The 21,448-nt window shown below is 38.2% G+C and overlaps 1 protein-coding gene across 1 annotated transcript in view; it reads left to right on the forward strand.

Moving 5' to 3' along the window:
* The window catches only part of yes1 (YES proto-oncogene 1, Src family tyrosine kinase), a 79,842-nt gene that overhangs the window by 42,049 nt on the left and 16,345 nt on the right, over nucleotides 1-21,448 (forward strand). Inside the window, exons 3-8 of the mRNA XM_007235292.4 lie at nucleotides 4,890-4,989; nucleotides 10,119-10,217; nucleotides 10,806-10,909; nucleotides 11,979-12,128; nucleotides 13,821-13,976; nucleotides 19,384-19,563. Coding sequence (XP_007235354.3) covers nucleotides 4,890-4,989; nucleotides 10,119-10,217; nucleotides 10,806-10,909; nucleotides 11,979-12,128; nucleotides 13,821-13,976; nucleotides 19,384-19,563 — 789 coding nt within the window. The remainder of the gene's footprint in view (nucleotides 1-4,889; nucleotides 4,990-10,118; nucleotides 10,218-10,805; nucleotides 10,910-11,978; nucleotides 12,129-13,820; nucleotides 13,977-19,383; nucleotides 19,564-21,448) is intronic.

A 21,448-nucleotide genomic window follows, 5' to 3' on the forward strand; every position in this document is an offset into this window, starting at 1 on the left:
TTTTTAAACCATGAACCCAAAAAGGTCTCAAAAGAGTATCTTCAGAACTTAGAACTATTATCAGATTCCCCCAGTGAGGATTCTGTATTTAACTGACAACCCCCCTGAGAGTTTTATACAGACCTGGCAACCTATGACCGAATCTAAACGCATTACTTCTACATGTGTTCACGATTCCAAGTCACTTTGAAGTTTAAACCATGAAGGCAGTAATGTTGGGGTCACCTGGCTCTGAATCCACTACACACACCATGAGGACAAGTTAGAAAAGGAATTTCACAACTGAAAAATCAGCTGGATTGTGTGATACAATCATATCAGCATGGATCAGAATCTCAAAGGAATGTTTTTGACGTCTTGCGGAATTTGTTTTATTATATATGGCAAGATTGAGATCGATTTGCTATGTATCAGTAGCAGACACTTTTCAACATAAATATGTAATAGGCCGATGTGTCTCTTATAGTTATTGTAATAACCATCAATGTTCACACATCCACAGAGTTAGTGTTATTTCTCAGTAGGGGTGGGCGATATGTCTCTAAAATAATATCACGATATTTAAGGGTATTTTTTCGATAACGATATACTTGGCGATATAGGAAAACAGAAAAATAATTGATTAATTTCAGGAATATAGTATGATAGTATAATAAAGTATAATAAAATATAACAGTATAACCGTAATGTGGCTAAATAAATAATATAGCAATAAATATTGCAGAATATTTAATGCCTGCATATAAATTGCAAACTAAAACAATTATACAAAAAATACACTTAAAGTTTCACAGTAAATAATATTCTTTTTTTCAAGACAGAATAGCCCTATTATCACGATATGGATTTTTAATATCATGATATTTCTGTGTCACGATATATTGCACACGATAAAATATTGCCCACCCCTATTTCTCAGTTTCCCAAATCCAACTCATGTGTTTTCTGTCTCTACTAGCATGGTCTGCAGCCATTGTTATTCATTGTTTGGGGTTATTATGGGGTTTATGTTGTTTTAGGACTTATGTCCGGTTCATGTGTTTTGTAGGTAAATGGGTTTGGTGGTAAATTTAGTTGTGGTGGTTCCACTTGTGAAGTGTTACTCACCATATTGATGTTGGGTGGGAGTTGGATAAGGGTCTACAGAAAGCATATTATGAGGAGCAATGTTTTTTTGTGCTCTAAATAAAGCTTGCTAGTTATTTTACCCAACACTTAATCCAACCTAGCAAGTTTGTGCACCTCCATTTTGGTATCTGAAGAAAGTTTACCTGCATGGTGGCTCATGTCTGCCGGAATCTATTTAGATAAATTGCCAAAAAAACAGTTGTGTAGTGTAGTGTAGGGCTGCAGCTATCGATTATTTTAGTAATCGAGTACTCTACTGAAAAATCAATTCGATTGATTGAGTAATCGGAAATAAGAAATTTCAATTAATGATGAACAACCAATTGGTTTATTTTTTACATTTACAACATACGATTCCACATTGCAAACACACAGAAATAAATTAAACACAAAATAGACATAAATACCACATGTAATAATTTAATAAATTAAGTTATTTCAATTTAGGATTTCTTGTAAGTATAAAATATAGGGCATTAATCAATAATAAAGGCATAAACATTGGTTTTATGTTGTGCATCTTAACTAAGGGTGCTTTCACACCTGCCTTGTTTGGTTCAGACTTTTCAGTTTGGTTCAAACCAAAGTAGCAGGTGTGAAAGGGGTCCGAACCACGGTCCGGAACAAAGGACCTGATTTTGTTCCGACCATAAGAGGTGGTCTCGGTCCGGATCTTCTGAACCATGGTCCGGTTCGCCTGCAGTGTGAAAGCGCTTTTCTGGATGTTTCGAACTTTCGGACCAATTACAGGAAGCTGAGCAGGCGTTCCTCGACAACGGCAGCAGAAGAAGAAAAATAACCATCTACTACTGACTGCAGCTTACAGGAAGGCAGAGTTGGGTGTCCAGCGCGTCCAGTCCCACCCACTTTGTCCACGCCACACCTTCTCAGTCTCACAAGCTTGTAGTGTATACACAGTATTTAAGCCGGACGACGCGGCGCATTATATTTAAAGTCCGCTAACTGCCCTGTACCTTGTTTACTTCCGTTCAGAGGCGGAGTTAAGACATGGTGCTGACAAAGTGGGCGGAGCTGAACACACTGGACGTCCAACTCCACCTTCCTGCAGGCTGCAGTCAGTACCCTCTCAAAATAACCGGAAAAGCAGGAAAAATGAGCCGTGGATACAGCTGCTGCAGGACAAGTGCGTTCGTTTGGAGAATTTGAACTCACCTAGAGTACTGTGCCTGACGTTGCTGCTGCTGCTGGTATAAAACCACTATAGCAGCTACTACTATTGAGACGAAATTAATCTGTTCATTCATTTTATCCTAATCCTGGAAAGGCTTCCCGCGGAATGAACCACCAGCTGAATTGTCAACACGCCAACGTCAGACGCATGTCCTTCTAAAACCAATCAGCATCAAGTTAATGAAAACGCATCGATACGTAAGTGATGATGAAAGGATGTAGGAGTATCAAACAAAGGTGTGCTCCCTAAACTGCAGTGTGAAAACAAAAATAAGCGGACCAAATATATACAATGTAGCAAACACATGAACTTCAGTTCGGTGTGAAAGCACCCTAAGTCTTAACTTAACTAAAATACAATAAGTTCATGGCCATGCATTCCAGCCAGAGTAACTTATAAACTCCACAGAGCTGTGTTTACTGTTTACATAAAGCCTGTGTTAAGTCTAAAACTTGTCTCTGTTGTAATAAACTAAACACACACATTAGACAGTGTTCCTAATAATTAGCACTCCACAGCGCTGTTGTTATGTTAAGGTACATTCATGTTAATCTTGTTGATTTGTTATGTGTTAAATTTACCTGCTCACCACTCCACCGCTCTAAAAACCTCCACATTAAAAGTTTGTGCTAAATTCTGTGCTTTACGTTTTAAAAATCAATTAAACTATTCCCAGAGGCACAGAAAATTAATCAATCAAGTTTTTTAATCGAGTAACATTTAAAAAACTTTAAAAGTTGTTTAGTGTATCCAAGGCTTAAATAAAATGTTGACATGCTGAGAAAATGGACATTCCAATTACACAGTGACACCATATACCATATATCACCAGCGCATGCTGGATAATACTTAATAAGAGTGTAGGGTTGATATGGTGTGGTGGTTAAAAGGGTAGCAATCACTGAGCTGCTGACGACATGTTCTTAAGTGACTCAGTCAGTGAGGGTTAATCTGCTGTGTTGGGTGGGGTGGCTCTGTTTTAATCTAATTCAAGCCCACTGGCTTTCCCCTGCTGACAAATCCTTCTCAGCTCAGCCGTCCGTCCAGACCCGTGCACACTGCGTGTAAACAGCACCGCTGGAGACGGCCGTTGTTTATGTAATTAGAGACAAGGGAAAGTCAATTACTAACTGACTTTTCTGAGTAAATTACCGACAAATCGATAAGTATTCCTTACAGCGTTCTATAAATACTGCTCTGAATCATGTTATGGGAAAAGAACTGGAACCTGATGCCCTAAATGTACACAGCAGTAGAGTACGGTAACTTAATCTAATTTCCACAGAACACTCATGAAAAAAAAAGGTGCTAGTAAAGGTTCTATGAGTGATTCGATAGACGAACCATTTTTTTGTTGGCTATCTGAGAGTAGATACAAACAAAATATTTGGGGACCCCTAGGGGAGATATTTTAGAGGTTATAGACATTTTAAGTTAAATAAAAAATATTACAAGTGGTACATAAGATGTATACATGTATTTGTAATTGATCACCGAAAAAAAGACTACCTCTATTTGTCTGAAAATGGCTAAATAAAATTCATTTAAAAAAAACAAGGTAGTTTATAACAAACAAACATCAACTAATTTATTTGAAATCATATTTCTTCCAATTTTTTTTTTTTCAAGCAGCAAGATTAGAGTTAGCACTGCTTATAACTTGTAATGCTCAGGTAGGTAAATGTGTGACTAGATGCACTGCAAAATAAATGTATAAGATAAATACATTGCACATTGTCTATGGCTTTTTAACCTGTTCATTGGTAAAAAAAAATGTGGCAAGTTTAAAGCATGAGTCCTTTAAAATGTTTAAATGTTTAAAAATGTTAAATAACAGGGAATCAGATATCAGGATTCTGCTACTGGTGCTGATACAAGATCTACTGCCAACATGGAGTTATCAGAACAGCAAACTCAATCTTTCCGCATTTACACAATGTTGAACCAAAAAAAAAAACACGAAATTAGAACTGAAAGCTGGTGAGATAAGAGTCCTTGCTAAAATCACCAGATTCGTCCACACTGAAAAGATACTGCACCACAATGCAGCCTTTAAAAGCAGTTTTTTGGCATGTTTGGTGTAATTACACATTATGTCCAAAAACGCACTTTAAAAAATACCCTGAAAAAAATCACTATTTGGTCAAATGTGATTGACCAAAAAATAAAATTGTAATTTGAGTATATCTTTAGTGATAAGTGCTAAGGTGTGGGCTAGAGGAGTATAACCCCTCCCGCACAGCATTAAGGAATTGTCAGATGTCCAGAAGTCGTGTGTGTGAAATGTACTCTATATTGTGAGTAAGTGTGTAATCTGATGGGATATATTTAAAGAGAGAGGCTCCTAGTCACCAGCTTGATTTTGGGTAAAAACACTGTGGCTGGGGGAGGTACAAGGTAATACATATCAAAAAGTGATATGTTGTTACATTTGTACCATACAGTAGACAAGCATTATTAGCATTTTTTTTTTTTTTTTTTTTGAAAGAGTGTATGTCCAGACAATTCTTATTGGTCTCTCGATTTGAGTCTATCTTAGGTTTCTCACTCTTGCTCTTTTCTTCTATAGGAGGTGTGACATTTTTTGTGGCCTTATACGACTATGAAGCCAGAACATCAGACGACCTCTCGTTCAAGAAAGGCGACCGGTTTCAGATCATCAACAACACGTGAGTGCTCCCGACTGCTCATATTAGCCCTCACTGAGACTGATCGAGTTCTGATTCAGACATCCGTACTATAGCCAGCAAGGAGTCCAGCAGTCTCAGCTGAATCGAGTGGGATTTAATGCTGTCTTTAATCTGTCATTGTATTGAAGGCTGCGACAGGGCAGAATCTGGGTTAATGCTTTTTCTTAATGGGCCATCTGTTCAGTCAGCGGCCCAGTTTGGCTCTTGATAAACATGCCACAGCTCAGCTCTAATCAGACGCTCCTCACTCCAGCAAGGTGGACACTCCCACTGCAGCCATAGTAATGTTTCACCTACATTCCAGGAATTCCTGCAGTCCTCTTCATTCTTTCTGAGTTGCTGGTCGGGGCTTGTTAGCACTGCTGGGGTGCAGAGAGAACGGATGTGTTGAGAAAGGCAGCAATAGTTGTGGCTGTGAGCAATAGTACTGGATATTGGAAGCAGCATGAGCAAATTTGCAGCAAATACATGCATCAGAATATGATTGAATATGTATAAGAGAAGCATTTTGTTTTAATTGTACCTCAGAATTAGTTTAAAATGTAAAAAAATATATAATTTAAGGCTTTTGTGCTAAATGAGGCAGCATTTGAAAATATAATTTAATAAAAAAAATAAAAGTAACTTTGAAGCTTTTCTGTTTTTAAGCTAATAACTAGCTAATAAAATAACTTTTTGCAGATTTTTATTACCGTATTTTTCACACCATAAAGCGAACAGAAAATCCTTTAACCCTCCTTTTATGTTAATTCGTCAGTAACAGCAATGGTCTTGTTGGGTCAATTTAACCCGGTGCAAGTTTAATTATCCAAAAGATGTCTAAACCAAAAAAATCCTAAAAAGCAGTGTGAATATCTCATTAACAACTCCATTACTAATTATTCTATCAATATTTAGTGCAATAGTGTTCCTTATCTCTAATAGGTAATGCTTCAATTAGAGTAATTCACTTGTTTTTCATAAAAAAAATACATGTTCACTTTATTACTTTTGAAAGACCAACATATAAAACACTGTAGTTTTACATAACAATAAAACATAACATTGCAGTTTTGTTTTTGCAGGGGGTGGTTGCAAGTATGTGAGATGAACCATTTTCGTATTATATGTTGATTACACTAATTAAGGCAATCAGAAGAAGTTTCATACTGAAAAAAATACTTTTAACTATTTTTCCTAGATCTTCAAACTTTAAAACGGGTCAGTAACAGGTGAGTTAATTTAACTGCTGGAGCAATATTAGCATTAGCCGCTAACTGCTGCGCTAGTTATTTTGCCATTCAGGGATGTGTATATCAGACTGTAGTCTGCATTACGTAGGAAGAACCACTAGCTGATGGCGCCCTGGCTTACCAAAACACTTAGGGTTCCTCTACACTTAGTGTAGCTCTGTTGGGGCAGCATTTACTAGCGCTAAGTGCTGCTAATGCCTGTCAGTTCTGCTGCTAACCATATTAAAATATTGGAAATCTAGGCTTTCTGTAAATAAATGGAAGCACTTTACTCACCCAAATAAAGTTATCAGGAGAGGAATGTGTGTATCATTTTTTATTTATTAAAGAAATACAGTTTTGTTTTACTTAGGCACTGTACATTAGAAGTGCAGTAAATTTACCTTAGTCATGCCATTCTACATGCCAATTTACTTGCTGTTGTAGTCTGGTGTTAATCTAGCTACCACAGCAGTGCTTTTTTAGGAGTAAGTGTACCACAGCACAGCAGTGTGTGTCTGCTTTCACTGCTGTTTAAAGACGTCCTAACATTGAAGAAAACTTAGCAATGTGACTTCAAATAAATGAGTCGTTTTTACTTATTCTTCTGAACACCGAAATGGCTCTTGTTGCCGTTTTCATTTGCTATATATTTTGTGAATCTGTAAATTCTATTGGTGTGCTCATCATAATGTACATTTGACACACATTTGGTCAACAGGTAAAAAATGGAAAATGTAGATACAAGATTTTTCTGTAACAACAATGTGTATATACATATATATTGTGTAAACAATGCTGGAGAAACTTCTGAGAGCTGTTACTGGTATAGTTCACTCAGGAAAAAGCTTTTCAGAACAGAGAGCAGTGGCTCAGGCAGGCAGGGGTCAGTATGAGGGCACATATGCTTGTGAGAGAGTCTGTGGCTGTAAAATCAACAGTAAACCATGAAATATTACCTAACACAAGAGACTGGTCACACGCAGCACTGTTAAACCATTTGTTCAGCATTCAGCGATGCTGAAGGAGCCTTATGACTGCTAAGCGCTACACTCAGCAAGATACACTCACTTAAAAACTCTTTACTTCAAACCTAAAACTGTATTACACAACTAATAAGGATGTTACACAATTTTAAAACTTACTTTATTCACACTAACTTAACCGGATTTTTTGTTTTCAACAGAAAGATGATGTCTAGAATTTTACTGGTATTGATGAAATTAATACACTGAACAATGTCTGTTCTGATCACTTTGAGGAACTCTTTTAAGGAACCAAACCCATTAGTCACCAAAGTCCTTTACTTAGTCAGAGGTTCCATTGTAAGTGTTTAAGACTATAAGGGACACACCAAAATGAGTAATTTTCGACATAACTAAACAGAATAAATATGTTTTACACAGGTTCTCATTCATTTTGCCACTTTTTACACCATTAAATACATTACATGACCAAAATGCATTTTTGTCTACAAAACTGCAATTTAAAAAAATTAATTGAACACATGACATTTGTAATATCTTAGCAGACACACCAACAAACCACAATACATTTAAACTCAGCTGAGCTATTCTAATCATAACTTTATTTTAGCATGGTCATTTTAGTTGCACAGCTAGCTAACTACCTAAGCAGTGCTAAGAAGTGATTTTTAGTCATGAATCTACGTCAGTAGTGCTATTCTACATTGAAGAAAAATATGAACACAACACTTTGCTCAACATTTGCTCTTATTTGTCTTGAGCTAAACTCAAAGATCTAAAGTCCTATCCTCGGGGTGGGATTCGTTTTTCAGGGGATCCTGGGGTAATTTTCTCTTTTATTGGGGGGGGGGTCCTCTGTGATTTTATCACTATCCGGATTGACCAAATTTTTTTTTTTTTTTTTTTCCAGTTGTCTTCTGAGAAAATTACAGACAGAATTACCTACTGTTTTTCTCTGAGCTCCGTGGTGTTCTGGTATTTTAAGTCCAGTCCGCATCCGCATGTCTGAGTTTAGCACCTTGTGTTCAATAAAACTGCTATATTTCCACTGCCACACATCGTATTAACACTTTGGGTGTGTGTTTCCACAAAGTACGACCAACTGGCCTTACAACCACAGACCACGTGTAACCACACCAGCCCATGACTTACACATCCAACATCTACACCTTCAAGCCACCAGCCACCCATACAGCTGCTGCTGTAACAATCGCTTTGCATAACCCAAGAATTTCCGAGGAACCGTCTCAGGGAAGCTCATCTGAATACTCGTCGCCCTCATTGGAGGCTCCACCTGACTGGAGTTTGTCGTAGTAACCGACTTGAGTAGGCAAATGCTGACTTTCGATGGCGTGTGGCACAGTAGAGGATAAACCTCGTTTTTCACTGTACAGGGCAGATGCCAGACTATGTGTATGGCTTCATGTGAGTGAGCGGTTGCAGGAGATATGTTGCACTAAAAGAGGCAAATGGCCGTACACCAGATACTGACTGGTTTCCTAAAACCCCCAAGATTCTCACAATACCATAAACCTGCAGATTTTAGAGTGGCCTTTTATTGTGGCAGCCCAAGGTACAGTGTAATAATCCCACAGTGACTCAGCATCATCATTTGCCACATCTATGACTGGTGGATGATTTATCTCAGGAAAGAAGAAGGGCTCACTAGCACCGATTTAGACCCAATTGTGAACAAAATTTGGGAGAAAAGGCCTTTTGTGTACAAAGTAAAAGCCTTAGATCATTGAGTTTAGATCATGAAAAATGGAAGCAAAACCAGAAGTGTTCTGTTTATATTTTTGTTCAGTGTAGTATATGTAGTAGAATATATGTGAGTAAATTATATTTATATAAAATTCACAAAGAGAAAGACAACCAGTCATTTTGGTAAACTATGTATAACTTCCACAGCTTTACCATACTAGCGCTTTAGAGCTAGGATAGGATTTATGAAGTAAACTATAGTAAACTATATTAAGTGTGATAAGTCATGCTAAAGGCTTAAGCCATTCCCGGATGGGATTAGTTTCTCAGGGAGTCCTGGGGTAATTTTCTCTTTTATGTGGATTTCTCTGTGATTTATTTCTGTCCGGATTGACCATGTGAGTTTTTCTCTGATGTCCTCTGAGAAAATTACAGGCTGAATTGCCTACTGTTTTTCACTGAACTCCGTGGTCCTCCAGTAATTTTAGACTGGTCCAGACTGAAATCTCGGTTTCGTTATGTCTCCTCGCATCGCAATTACACTTTGGAGTGCACGTTTCTATAAAGATCAATGTAAACACAACAGCGAGTGGAAATGGAGGAGCTACTGAACATGCTGTTGTGACCGAGAAAGCAAAAACAAAAAAAAATATTGCAGTCCAGATTAAGGAGTTTTATCACTGAGTAGAAGTGTGAAATATTTTTACGGACGTCCCCCTCAGAAACTAATCCTGTCTGGAGAGAGCTGCTTGTTTTTTTTTTTTTTTTTTTTTTTTAGTTTATGTGCATGGACAACAAACAAAATCAGTAAAAATGAACTTAAACCTGCTGTTTGTCGGCTGCTTTCCACCTGCCTACCATCTTTGTCCTTCACATCCTGCATGCTAAAAATGATTTTTTACATAGTGCCACTGGAGGCCAGGAAAGTGTGGGCCTGCCACTTCTGTTGAAACAAGTTGATCATTAACAAAAACACTGCAATTGGATTTAAAATAAATTTGTGATTATTCTGTATAAATTATTCAGTCTTTTCACATATTTGGCTGTGTATTATGGGTTGTCCTATAGTGTCATACTGTGTATCCCTTATAATTATTTTTTGCTGGTATTAACAAAATGCTAATTACATTTTTTTAATATATGGATAAGGTGTGTGTGTTGTGTTGTGTTGTGTTAATGGTGGCCCTGTGCTTGTTTTGCTCTACAGAGAAGGCGACTGGTGGGAGGCCCGCTCCATCAACACGGGGAAGAAAGGCTACATTCCCAGCAATTATGTGGCCCCTGCTGACTCCATCCAGGCTGAAGAGTAAGAGCTTCCTCCTCTTCTGCTCTGATCCAATCAGCTGCTCTGCCCAGCTCTAATTAAGAGTGCATGACAGCCAGTCAGACAGACCTCAGCGGCCAAGCGCTTCCAAACACACCACAGCACAGCACACATGACTGGACCACAAAAGAGCTTCCCTCTCACACTTTTCTCCATGTTCTCTCTCTCTTTCTCTCTCTCACTCTTTCTCTCATGCTCTGTTGAATTCTCTGTGGTCTGACTTTCTCTCTCACACTGTCTATCCCTCCACTCCCACAGTGGGCTCTTCCACTGGATGCGTTTATGCACTCTGTCACTGTGTTGTCCTCCCACTGCAGAGGCAGGGGGAACGCCTGCTGGCTCCGTTCACAGATGCATTAAAGTGCCTCTCTCTCATGGCCTGTAGGCACTAGGGAAATGTGGCAAAGCATGGCCAAAGCAGCAGACCACGTCTGTTCTCGGCCAAATCCCAATACTATCACATCCACTGTCCCTACTGAAGTAAAGAGAGGCTGCAGTGAAGCAGGGTACTTCATTGATTCAGTCAGTTCCTAATAGAAGGTTCTTTTTTTCCTCGTCTTCTTACTACAGATGGTACTTTGGAAAAATGGGACGCAAGGACGCAGAGCGACTGCTGCTGGTGCCTGGAAACCAGCGGGGCACTTTCTTGGTCAGAGAGAGTGAGACAACGAAAGGTGAGAGAACCAAAAGAAGAATATTAACATATCTAATTCGAGAAACTTAAATGCTTCAATATGTTGCAACAGGTGGGGATCCATAATCAACCATAATGACCATAGAGGAGGAGATTCAGATGTTGCTACTGTTCACTTGTAAAAAAAAAACTGTAAAAAATTTGGTCTACAAATCTCTGTTTCGGTTTATCGATGGAGGAAATCTTTTTTAAGCTAACAAATACGTCAGCTCAGAGTTAATTCAGTAATTTAGCCCTACACAATGGAGCTCTCCGGATCTGACACATTTTATTGTTGAAGATTTTGTCAACATATTATCTGATCCATTTTAGACCTACTAATCAGTTTTAATTATAGTTTTAGTTGATTTTTGTTTTTTTTGTCCATGTCTGCGCTGATGTTTTGAAAATTGTATGGTCATGAAAATTTGCCTTGAGGACACGGAAAAGTCATGAAAAAATCATGGAAATTTATTGGTTAAAATGTGTATGAACCCTGTTCTCAGGACTTTGGGTAAATATTCTGGGGACTGGCGTGAGGAAAGTGGAACTTTTTGGAAGGTGTGTTTCATTACATTTGGTGTAAAACTAACACATAATTTCAGTAAAGGAACATCATACTAAACGTAAAACATGGTGGTGGTAGTGTGATGGTCTGGGGCTGCTTTGCTGCTTCAGAATCTGGAAAACTTGCTGTCATAGATGGAACCAGGAAATCTGTTGTTTAGCAGACAATCCTGAAGGAGAATATTTGTCCATCAGTTTCTGCCCTTTTCGTAATTACTCAGGTTATCGTTGTCTGATATTAAAATTAGTTTGATAATCAGAAAAATATCAGAAATATCAAAAAAGCAAAAACAAAAGAAATTTGTAGGGGGTCAAATAAGTTTTCACACCACACACACACACAAATTTTTCAGTATGTTTAACTATACATCGAAATCCTGTTACTTATTAATTAATTTATCATAACTGAACTATTATACAGAATGCTTACATTGTTATCCTTTGAACTGTGCGTAAATAGTTTGTGTATTAGTGTTTAAGTGTAAATTCCTTTATTTCCACAGGAGCGTACTCACTGTCCATACGAGACTGGGATGATATGAAGGGAGACAATGTGAAACACTACAAAATCCGCAAGCTTGACAACGGAGGCTACTACATCACCACGAGGGCTCAGTTTGAGACCCTGCAGAAGCTGGTCAAACATTACACAGGTATGTGTTTTAAACATTGTTAGACACACCTTCATTTAGGACAATCATTTATTAGTGATAACGATCCGAAATTATACTTCTTGTTCAAGATAAAGTGGTTCTGATTATAAATCAGGTTCAACCACTTTAACAGTCAATAAGAGCATGAAGCTCAGTCCGTTCCAGTGCATCAAGGAACTGCAGTGGAAATAGGGGCGTTAAGTGCAGTAAGGGCAGTAATACCCAACTGTGTGTGGAGTAAGAAGTCAGTCAGGAAAGCTGTGAACAGTGGCTGATTGATGGAGAGCAGCGTCTGCAGTGTGACTGAGTGCAGCAGGTGTCTGACGTTTGTGTGAAATGCTTTTCATTCACTGGGATTGCCTGTAATCTTGATTTAATGGCTAAAGGAGAGTGTTGAGCAGGCTTTTTGACACCACTGCTGCTTTGATCTCATGAGCAGGTTACGTGACCAGGTTGTTATTCTAGGAAAAGATCTCTTAAAACTGTTAAGTCCTGCCCATCCTAGTTTGCTTTAGCTGCTGAACTGTTTGAGTTCAATTCTTTGCATTATATGTATATTTTTTTATTTCACCAAATTAAAAACCTCTAGAATATAATCAAGAGGAAGATGGATGATCACCAGCCATCAAACCAAGCTGAACTGCTTGAGCTTTTGCACCAGGAGTGAAGGCATGAAGTTATCCAAAAGCAGTGTGTAAGACTGGTGGAGGAGAACATGCCAAGATGCATGGAAACTATGATTAAAACCAGGGTTATTCCACCAAATATTGATTTCTGAACTTCTTAAACCTTCTTGAATATGAACTAGGGCTGCACGATATATCATTTGAGCATAGTCATCACGATGTGCGCATGCGCAGTAGGGGGAGCGGATGTAAACACGAGGTAACCGCATGGCCTCCACGTGGCTAAACATGTAATGTAAACGCAGCGCAGACAGCTTGTCCAAAGCTGTGCACCTCGGTTCCGCACAGATTTGCACAGATAGTTCCAGTTACAACCGGAATCGGGCTTTTAGTCCCAGAAAAACATTTACATTTACCTTTTAAAAGGCCATTTAAATGCTTGATTATTGTCGGTTTTTGAGTGCTTGGCTGACTCTAAAGCACTAGTTTAGCTCTCGGTTGGTCCAGATCTCTGTCGTGAGACAGCGCGCAGGTGGGGCTGGTGCTGTCACAGGTCCTGTATTGTTTAATATTGCAATAAAAATCGCAGAAAACATTTTTTTTTATATTGCACAGCCCTAATATGAACTTGTTTTCTTCATTATTTGAGGTCTGAAAGTTCTGCGTCTTTTTTGTTATTTCAGCCATTTCTGATTTTCTGCAAATAAATGCTCTAAATATTTTTATTTGGAATTTGGGAGAAATGTCCGTAGTTTATAGAATAAAACAACAATGTTCATTTTACCTGTTTTACCTGTACATATACCTATAAGTTGCAAAATCTGAGAAACTGATTCAGAAACTGAAGTAGTCTCTTATTTTCTTCCAGAGCTGTATATTATTATTTAAATTATAACAACATAAAATAGGTGTCTTTTTTTTTTTTTTTTTTTACATTGACTGACTTCTTTGAAAGATTTTATTTTTTTTCTTTTCAATGTTGTTGCTATTTTTTAGAAATGAAATGTATGTATACACTCTCACTCTAACCTAACTCATCTTTTTCAAATTGTGTTTCTGTGTGTAGAACATGCAGATGGGCTTTGTTACAGACTAACTACAGTGTGCCCGACGGTGAAGCCTCAGACTCAGGGCCTGGCTAAAGATGCCTGGGAGATCCCACGTGAATCACTGCGTCTGGAGCTTAAACTGGGACAGGGATGCTTTGGAGAGGTCTGGATGGGTAAGATATACACGATCATCTCTTTAAAGTTTCTGCACACCAGTGTTTTTAAGGTTTTGACAGATTCCAACTTCCAAAACAGTCAAACATATTTCGTGAAGCTGTGCTGAGAGTTGGTCGCAATTAGGCTAGGGTTACACAGCATTTGGCCAAAATTTGGCTGTTTACAGTATATTTTTAAGGTCTGAACAGTTTGCAATTTGTTCTATAGTGATACACATATGCAAAAGAGCAGTGCTTCACAGGAAGTTTCAGTTTTATCTTCCGCAGCATCACAGGAGCTATTCAGGAGTCACAGTGGCTGACAGCTGGCTGTGTGTTTGAACTTGATAGTTTCTTTTCACACTGTAGCCACATCTGGTCGTTGCACTTACCTGTTTCATTACAAACACAGTTGTGGCAGTTGTGACACAAACCTTTAACATTAATTTAAAGAAAGACTTTACCCCATATATTTGAGGTCTCTTAACCTCTTACTTCTGTTGTTTATTTTTCCTTCTCCTCGCATCCATTTTCCCCTTTTCCTTGATGAGTCTCACAGCTGCCAGTATACAGCTCTGGATAAAAATAAGAGACCACTTAAAAATGTTGAGTTTCTTTGATTTTACCAAATTGAAAACCTCTGGAAAATATAATCAAGAAGAATATGGATAATCACAAGCCATCAAACCAAGCTGAACTGTTTACATTTTTTGCACCAGGAGTGACAAAGTTATCCAAAAGCAGTGTGTTATTTCAGCCATTTCTCATTTTCTGCAAATAAATGCTCTAAATGACAATGTTTTTATTTGGAAATTGGGAGAATATTGTCCGTAGTTTATAGAATAAAACATGTTCATTTTACTCAAACATATAGCAATAAAGGTCTCTTAATTTTTTCCAGAGCTGTATATATATAATGGAAATGTATCAGATTTTAGTACCACATATTGAAGTGGCCACAAAAACAGAATTAAAAAGATTCTGTTTCAAATTCAGTTTTTTTTTTTGTTTGTTTTTTTTTTTGCTGTTCACACTGCTACACAGATTACACATTAAATTTGGACCACTTTTATCTGGTGTGTGAACAAACCCTTATATACACTTAGGAATGTACTCCTAGCAATCCACAACTAATGGAGATAAGCAAGTCATTGGGAGAAAAATGAAGTGTAAGGACTTTTATAATAGCACACTAAAATGCAAACAGGGATCCATTTAGGTCACAGCTGAGCGTGGGGATGATCTCATGAATATTCATACTCTGCATTGTTCTATTCAATCACCCTTTTCGAAGAACTGTTTTTCTCATTTAGATGAGACTTGTGATAAAATAAGGCAAAACGATATAAAATGATTTAACTCTTTCTCAGTAGAATTTTCTTTGTTGCAACACAAAGACTGAATCATCTTATTTAGTGCTGAGAAGGAGTTCAGATTGTCTGCATAGGACTGTATCAGTTACATACACTGCTACACTGCTAAACACACTGTGCCTCTGGCTCCGCAACAGATTTGACATGAGTCTAGCTCAAAGAGCACACGCTGGCAGACACCTTCTCACTCTAAGCTTTTGAACATTTGATTGAGTGGGGCTCGGTAAACACCATTTCCCTCTTTCATCACCACATTCAAAGCCTGGCCTTCAGCAAGCCTCAGCATGCCACGGAACATTATGCAATCTGAGGAATTCCTCTCCTCGGCTCTAGCACGCAGGTTCGTCACCCACGCTGAAGGTTGCTTTCACTAGCAGTGCGACCTCTTAAAAGCAAAGTGGTCTCAAACATTGCCTTCATTAAAAAAAAGAAGACTACTACTTAATATGGCTCAAATCTGACTCACTGGCTAAATACAGTTCTCCATTTAACCTTTTGTTTAATGTGGCTTGTATCAAATATTAGCTTTCCAGCGGGTATTGAACTGATCTGGCACAACAAAAAAAACACATTTATTAGTGATTCAGAGAGCAAAAAGAGTAAACGATGGCTTTTGAAACTCTATACCAAAACAGTCAAGTCAAGTCAAGTAGTTTTATTGTCAATACTGCATATGTACAGGACATACAGAGAATTGAAATTACGTTACTCTCATTCCCAAAATTTACAGCAAGTACAGATAATAGATATAATAAAAGAGAATGGGAGACACTATGTGTACCATACAGCAGGGACACAAATAGACATACATGAGGCAGAAAACAAAGTGCAGTAGTAGTATAATAAGATATATATAAATATAAGTAAAAAGAAATAAGATATATAATATAAAAGAGTGGGAGACACTATTTGTACAAAACAACAAGAACACAATAAACATAAGTAAGACGAAAGACAATAGTGCAATATTGTTGGTGATTGAGATGGAATGACAGTATAAATAGAACCCGTATAACAGTAGTATCAGTATAACAGATACACTAAACAGAACTTAATGAGAAGAGTATGTCTCAAGAAGAGTTTAGATTGTCTGCCTAAGCCGCCTAGGTCTGCTATTTTTTTTATTATATTTTTTTTATTTCATATTAAGCTATGATGTGTGGATCACAATATAGCAAAGTAAAAAAAAAAAAATCATACTAATTGTAAAAAAAAAAAAAAAAAAAAAAAGTTGCTTACAAAAAGTTAAAATGTTATCACGAATTGCTTACACACAAGCTCCTTCGCACCTTCTGCATTGGTTTCTATTGGACGCCTTGCCACACACCTCACAATTGTAAGGTGTTGAGGGATTCAGATGTGGTCCCAAAACTAGACAATGAAAACTTCGGGGCAGTGAGCATGGTGAATTCACAGGGCCCTATGTGCTTCTTCCATGCTGCACTGTTCATTAAAACCATTCCTAACACAAAATTGTAGTTAAAAGGGTCCGTTTTTGTTTTAATGCTCTACTTACCGTATTTTTTGCACTATAAGGTACACAAACAAAAATCTTTATTTTCCCAAAAATAGTCAGTGTGCATTATAATCTAGTATGCCTTATGTACAAGCTTTTTCAGTTAGGGTTGTAAGGAACTGTAAGGCCACATACAGGAGTTTCAGTTTAGCACCAAGGCTGGAGCAGTGTTAGCATGAGCCACTAACCGTGCTAAGCGCTAGCTTTTTTAAAGTTCAGAGGTAAGTTTTATTGACCTGTAGCCTGCTGCTAACCCGTTCACCATGCTAAGCGCTAGCTGTTTTGCCATTCAGAGGCAAGTATATTGGACCGTAGCCTGTGCTGTTATCATGTTAAAACAAGTTACATGGACGAAACGCAAGCAAATATCATCCGGGCTTACTAAAACACTCAGGGTTTCACATTGTAGCTTTGTCGGTCGGCATTTAATGCTGCTGCACCCAGCCTTAGTGAAAATCTGGAAATGTAAGCTTACTGTAAATAAACAGAAGCACTTTACTCACCCAAATAAACATTTTCCGGAGTTAAACAATTTGTTTACTTAGCTAAGCTTCACTTAACTTATCATTTACCGTGATCCAGCACCATTCAATGAACCGTGCCTAGTGTGACTACACCCTTAGTTACCCCCTACCACCCACCACTGGTGAGATCTGCTGAATTAACAGGAAAACATGGCGACACCCCTGTTCCTTACTAGAGTCACATTTACAACTTATGTATGAAAATAGACCAGAAAAAAGACATTCATTGATAAAGCGCCTTATAATCTGGGATGAGAGTTTATGGGTCTGGTTGGGCTTGGACAGCACATGCACTGCTCGGGTAAGGTTGGACATGTCTAGAATTTAAAATTTAAGCACGTGATGTAAGTCACTGAAAGAGAGAATAGAAGGTAGATTCTTCAACTTATCAGACATGAGGAAAGAGGAATGCAAGTAAAGTAAAACAATCTCTGTGCCAAATTGATTATCTATACCAGGTAAACACACTCTGATTATCTGTGTGAAGTTTCCTTGAAATAAGAGTTCCTGTGAAAAAAGCTTGGCTGGAAAGCCGATAACCAAGAAGTGTGACCTCCATTTCGGAGCTGTTTGCATTCTAATGTTAGCTTGTTAACTTGCTTCTGATCTACAACAGGAAGAAAGTAAATCAATATATCGGTATACGGTATATCTGATAACTTTTTACTCTGGTCAGAGCGCACTGTGTTACACTCCCAGGTACACCCAAACCGTGTGGAACAGCTGTTGTTGGATTTCTGTGAAGCTGGGTTTTTGCTAATTTTGCTAATCACAATCACATTAGCAGGCTACTTAACTCTTCTGCCAGCACTAGTTGACAGTAAGAAAAGAGGAAAATTAAGTGTTTTGGTCTAGACAACCCGAAATGTTATGTCCACACGTGTGGACGCCAAGCCTTAGGAGGTAAAAAAAAAATAACAAATAAAAAAAACAGACGCCTACATCACAGACCATTTTCTTGAACCCGACTCGACCCAACCCAAGGAAAAGTGATGGGAAAGCAGTAAAATCACAAAAAATACTAATGCATTCGTAACTCAAATTGGAATATTTTGCTGTAATGTGATTCGCATATAAATTTGTCTTTTCAAATCAGTCTTTTTAAATCAATCACTTTCATATGTAGTCCTAGATGCGCAAAAATGTTTAGAAAAAGCCTAGTCTTGATTGTAAAAACCTCTTAAGAACGAATGAACAGTTGAGTGCTAAAAACAGAACACAAGTGTGGAGGGGCTGGCTTAATTACAGCTGTTGAAGAATTTATCATTCGATGCATGTCAAATTCTTAACTTTTGTAGCGTTTTGACTGCTTTTGGATTTAGTGATACTTAATTTTGCTTTTACATAAACTGTTCAGTTAAGAGTGCCCAATTCCATTTCACTCCTTGGCCCTACCACTTAGTCCTACCCCTCTGTTATGTGCATTCATGCCTAGAGGTGGGGTGTCCTGATTCTTGTTAGGCTGGAGGGGTAGGGGAAAGTGTTAGTGTTAGGGTTGCATGGCCTTTTTTAAACAGAGCACACTCCAAACAGAAGGCTGAGAATCATGGGCAAGAAAAGAAACACACAAATGAAGTGTTAAAATTGCAATAACCACTATATTACTATAATTTAATGAGTAGTTTTAGTGTTTTATGGACATTTTCTTTATAACAAGCACAAAAAAAACAATCACTTGTAGCTAGCTAGCTAGATAAATTTCCCGTTTCTCCTTAAATTGTGAAACCGACATCAGAGGCTGCAGCACAATTAGATAATTTTGGGATTTAGGAAGGAAAAATAATAATAAATTGCTGCACCACCTGTCCTGTTTTCTGAAGACATGCAATGTCATCTAAGTGGCTTAACTCTAGCAGTTAAGTTTTTAAGTTTTTTCCAATTCTTAGGGGGAGGATTTTACCCCTTTCCTTTATAAAAAAAAAAAACTCTGCTTCAAGAGGTAGTGGTACAAAAGAGAAATGAGATTGGTGTAATAACTTTTTTTGTTTTCTTGGTCTCCATCTCTCTGCTAGGCACTTGGAATGGTACTACGAAAGTGGCGATTAAGACGCTGAAGCCTGGCACCATGTCTCCTGAAGCTTTCCTGCAGGAGGCTCAGATCATGAAGAAGCTCAGACACGATAAGCTGGTACCCCTTTACGCTGTGGTGTCTGAGGAACCTATCTACATCGTCACTGAATACATGGGCAAAGGTAAAACAATGTTTAATATTTGGCTTATTTGGTTTGTTTGGGCTCAAACTTAAATGCACAAATGGAAACTTCTGTTTTCTTAAAAAAAAAAAATGTGGATTCAAATGGTATGGAACAGTACCACTTGACATAGCCAATACACTGTTGAATGAAACACATCCACTGCAATAGGGAGATAACACAACAGAGTTAATCTTTATTATGTTCCAAGCTTTGCATATTTATGTAGTATAAAATCAAATAGACTTTTAATTCATTAAAAAATAAGGAAAAAAAAAAAAACAATAAATGATATAAATTTGTACCTGCATGCCATTATTAATTGAGCTACACATACAGAAGTAGTCTCAGCATGGAGTTGTAAATGTTCCTAATAGGGCTGCAACTAATGACTGTTTTAGTAGTCGACTAATCTGACGATTATTTTTTCGATTAGTTGATTCGTGGCGATTATTTTTGGTCATGCCCTCTATTTGTACTTCCTACTGTTGAGGCTCCCGATCCAATGCATGTTTTACTGCACATTGTCTGAAACTTTTAGGGATCTAGCCCAATTGTGCAGTACATTGTAATTGTAATTTTAGGTTAGTAAACTAAGTATGTTATAGGCAACATTCACACAGGCTGGATGTTATTTTGGGGAGATTCTAGGATACTTATGTATCTTAGATTGAGAGTATGTTTTACACACTGCTTTTGGATAACTTTATGCCTTTACTCCTGGTGCAAAAATTCAAGCAGTTCAGTTTGGTTTGATGGATTGTGATCTTCCATCTTCCTCTTGATTATATTCCAGAGGTTTTTAAATGGGTAAAATCAAATAAACTTATCATTTTTAAGTGGTCTCTTATTTTGGTGCACCGAATACAGTATTTCACGAACACTTAACCGGCTACTTTAACTAACGTTAGTAAAGTGTTAATGGGACAGGCCAATCAGGATGCTGTATTTCTCACTTTGTGTGTGTGTTGTCCCCGCTCGCCCCTTTTTTCGCTATCTCTCTCTCGCACGCTCCATCACACATTAACGGTGCCTTATCTATTGCATCGACTATTCTTTGCAGCCCCAGTTCCTAATTGGATCCTGTTATAATCTGTCCAATGCAGCCCTATTATTCCCACACTCCTGCAGATTTTACAGAAGGGGTGGCAGGTTAATAGAAGGTCCAATATCATCCCTCGCATTTCAATCAGGCATAGGTCTGACAGTGTAGCTGGCTGTGGCATAATATCTGTGTCTTTAAAGCAAGATAGCAGCAGCATGTGAACAAACATTGTTCTGTTGGAATAGTACATTGGACATAGTGTGCATTCAGAAAGAGTAAGGCCACTGGTTGTAGTACCTTATTAATGTAAGATGGGGTTTCTCCACACATGGCTTCAGTGCTCATCTCCACCAAGACAAAAGCAGAACTTCCTCAGTAAAGATTATGTGTTGCCACTCACTCTATTTATGTATCCATGGCCATCTGACACAACTACACACTAAGTTTTCCTTCCTGTCAGTTGATTTTTATTTATTTGTCAATGAGTCTAATGATATAATGATAAAATCCAACAAATGTAGGGCGCCAAGTGGTCCAGCGGTCTAAAGCGCTGCTACTATGAGCGGGAGGTCACAGGTTCGAACCTGCACTTATGCAGCTTTGCCATCAAGCTGCCGGCGCTCAGAGGGAGTAAAATTGTCCCTACTCCTTCCGGCTCGGTAGATGGTGCTTTCTCCCGACATCACTCCTAGGGTGATGTCCACAGCACAGGGCATCTGTGAGCTGATGTAGCGGTACCGAGACGCTGCGCTTTTCTTCCGAGTGATGCAGCTCGAAAAGAAGCGGTGGCTGACTTCACATGTATCGGAGGAAGCATGTGTTTGTCTTCACCCTCCTGGT

The sequence above is a fragment of the Astyanax mexicanus genome, chromosome 8 (genome assembly GCF_023375975.1).
Source record: "Astyanax mexicanus isolate ESR-SI-001 chromosome 8, AstMex3_surface, whole genome shotgun sequence".
Taxonomy (NCBI): Eukaryota; Metazoa; Chordata; class Actinopteri; order Characiformes; family Acestrorhamphidae; genus Astyanax; species Astyanax mexicanus.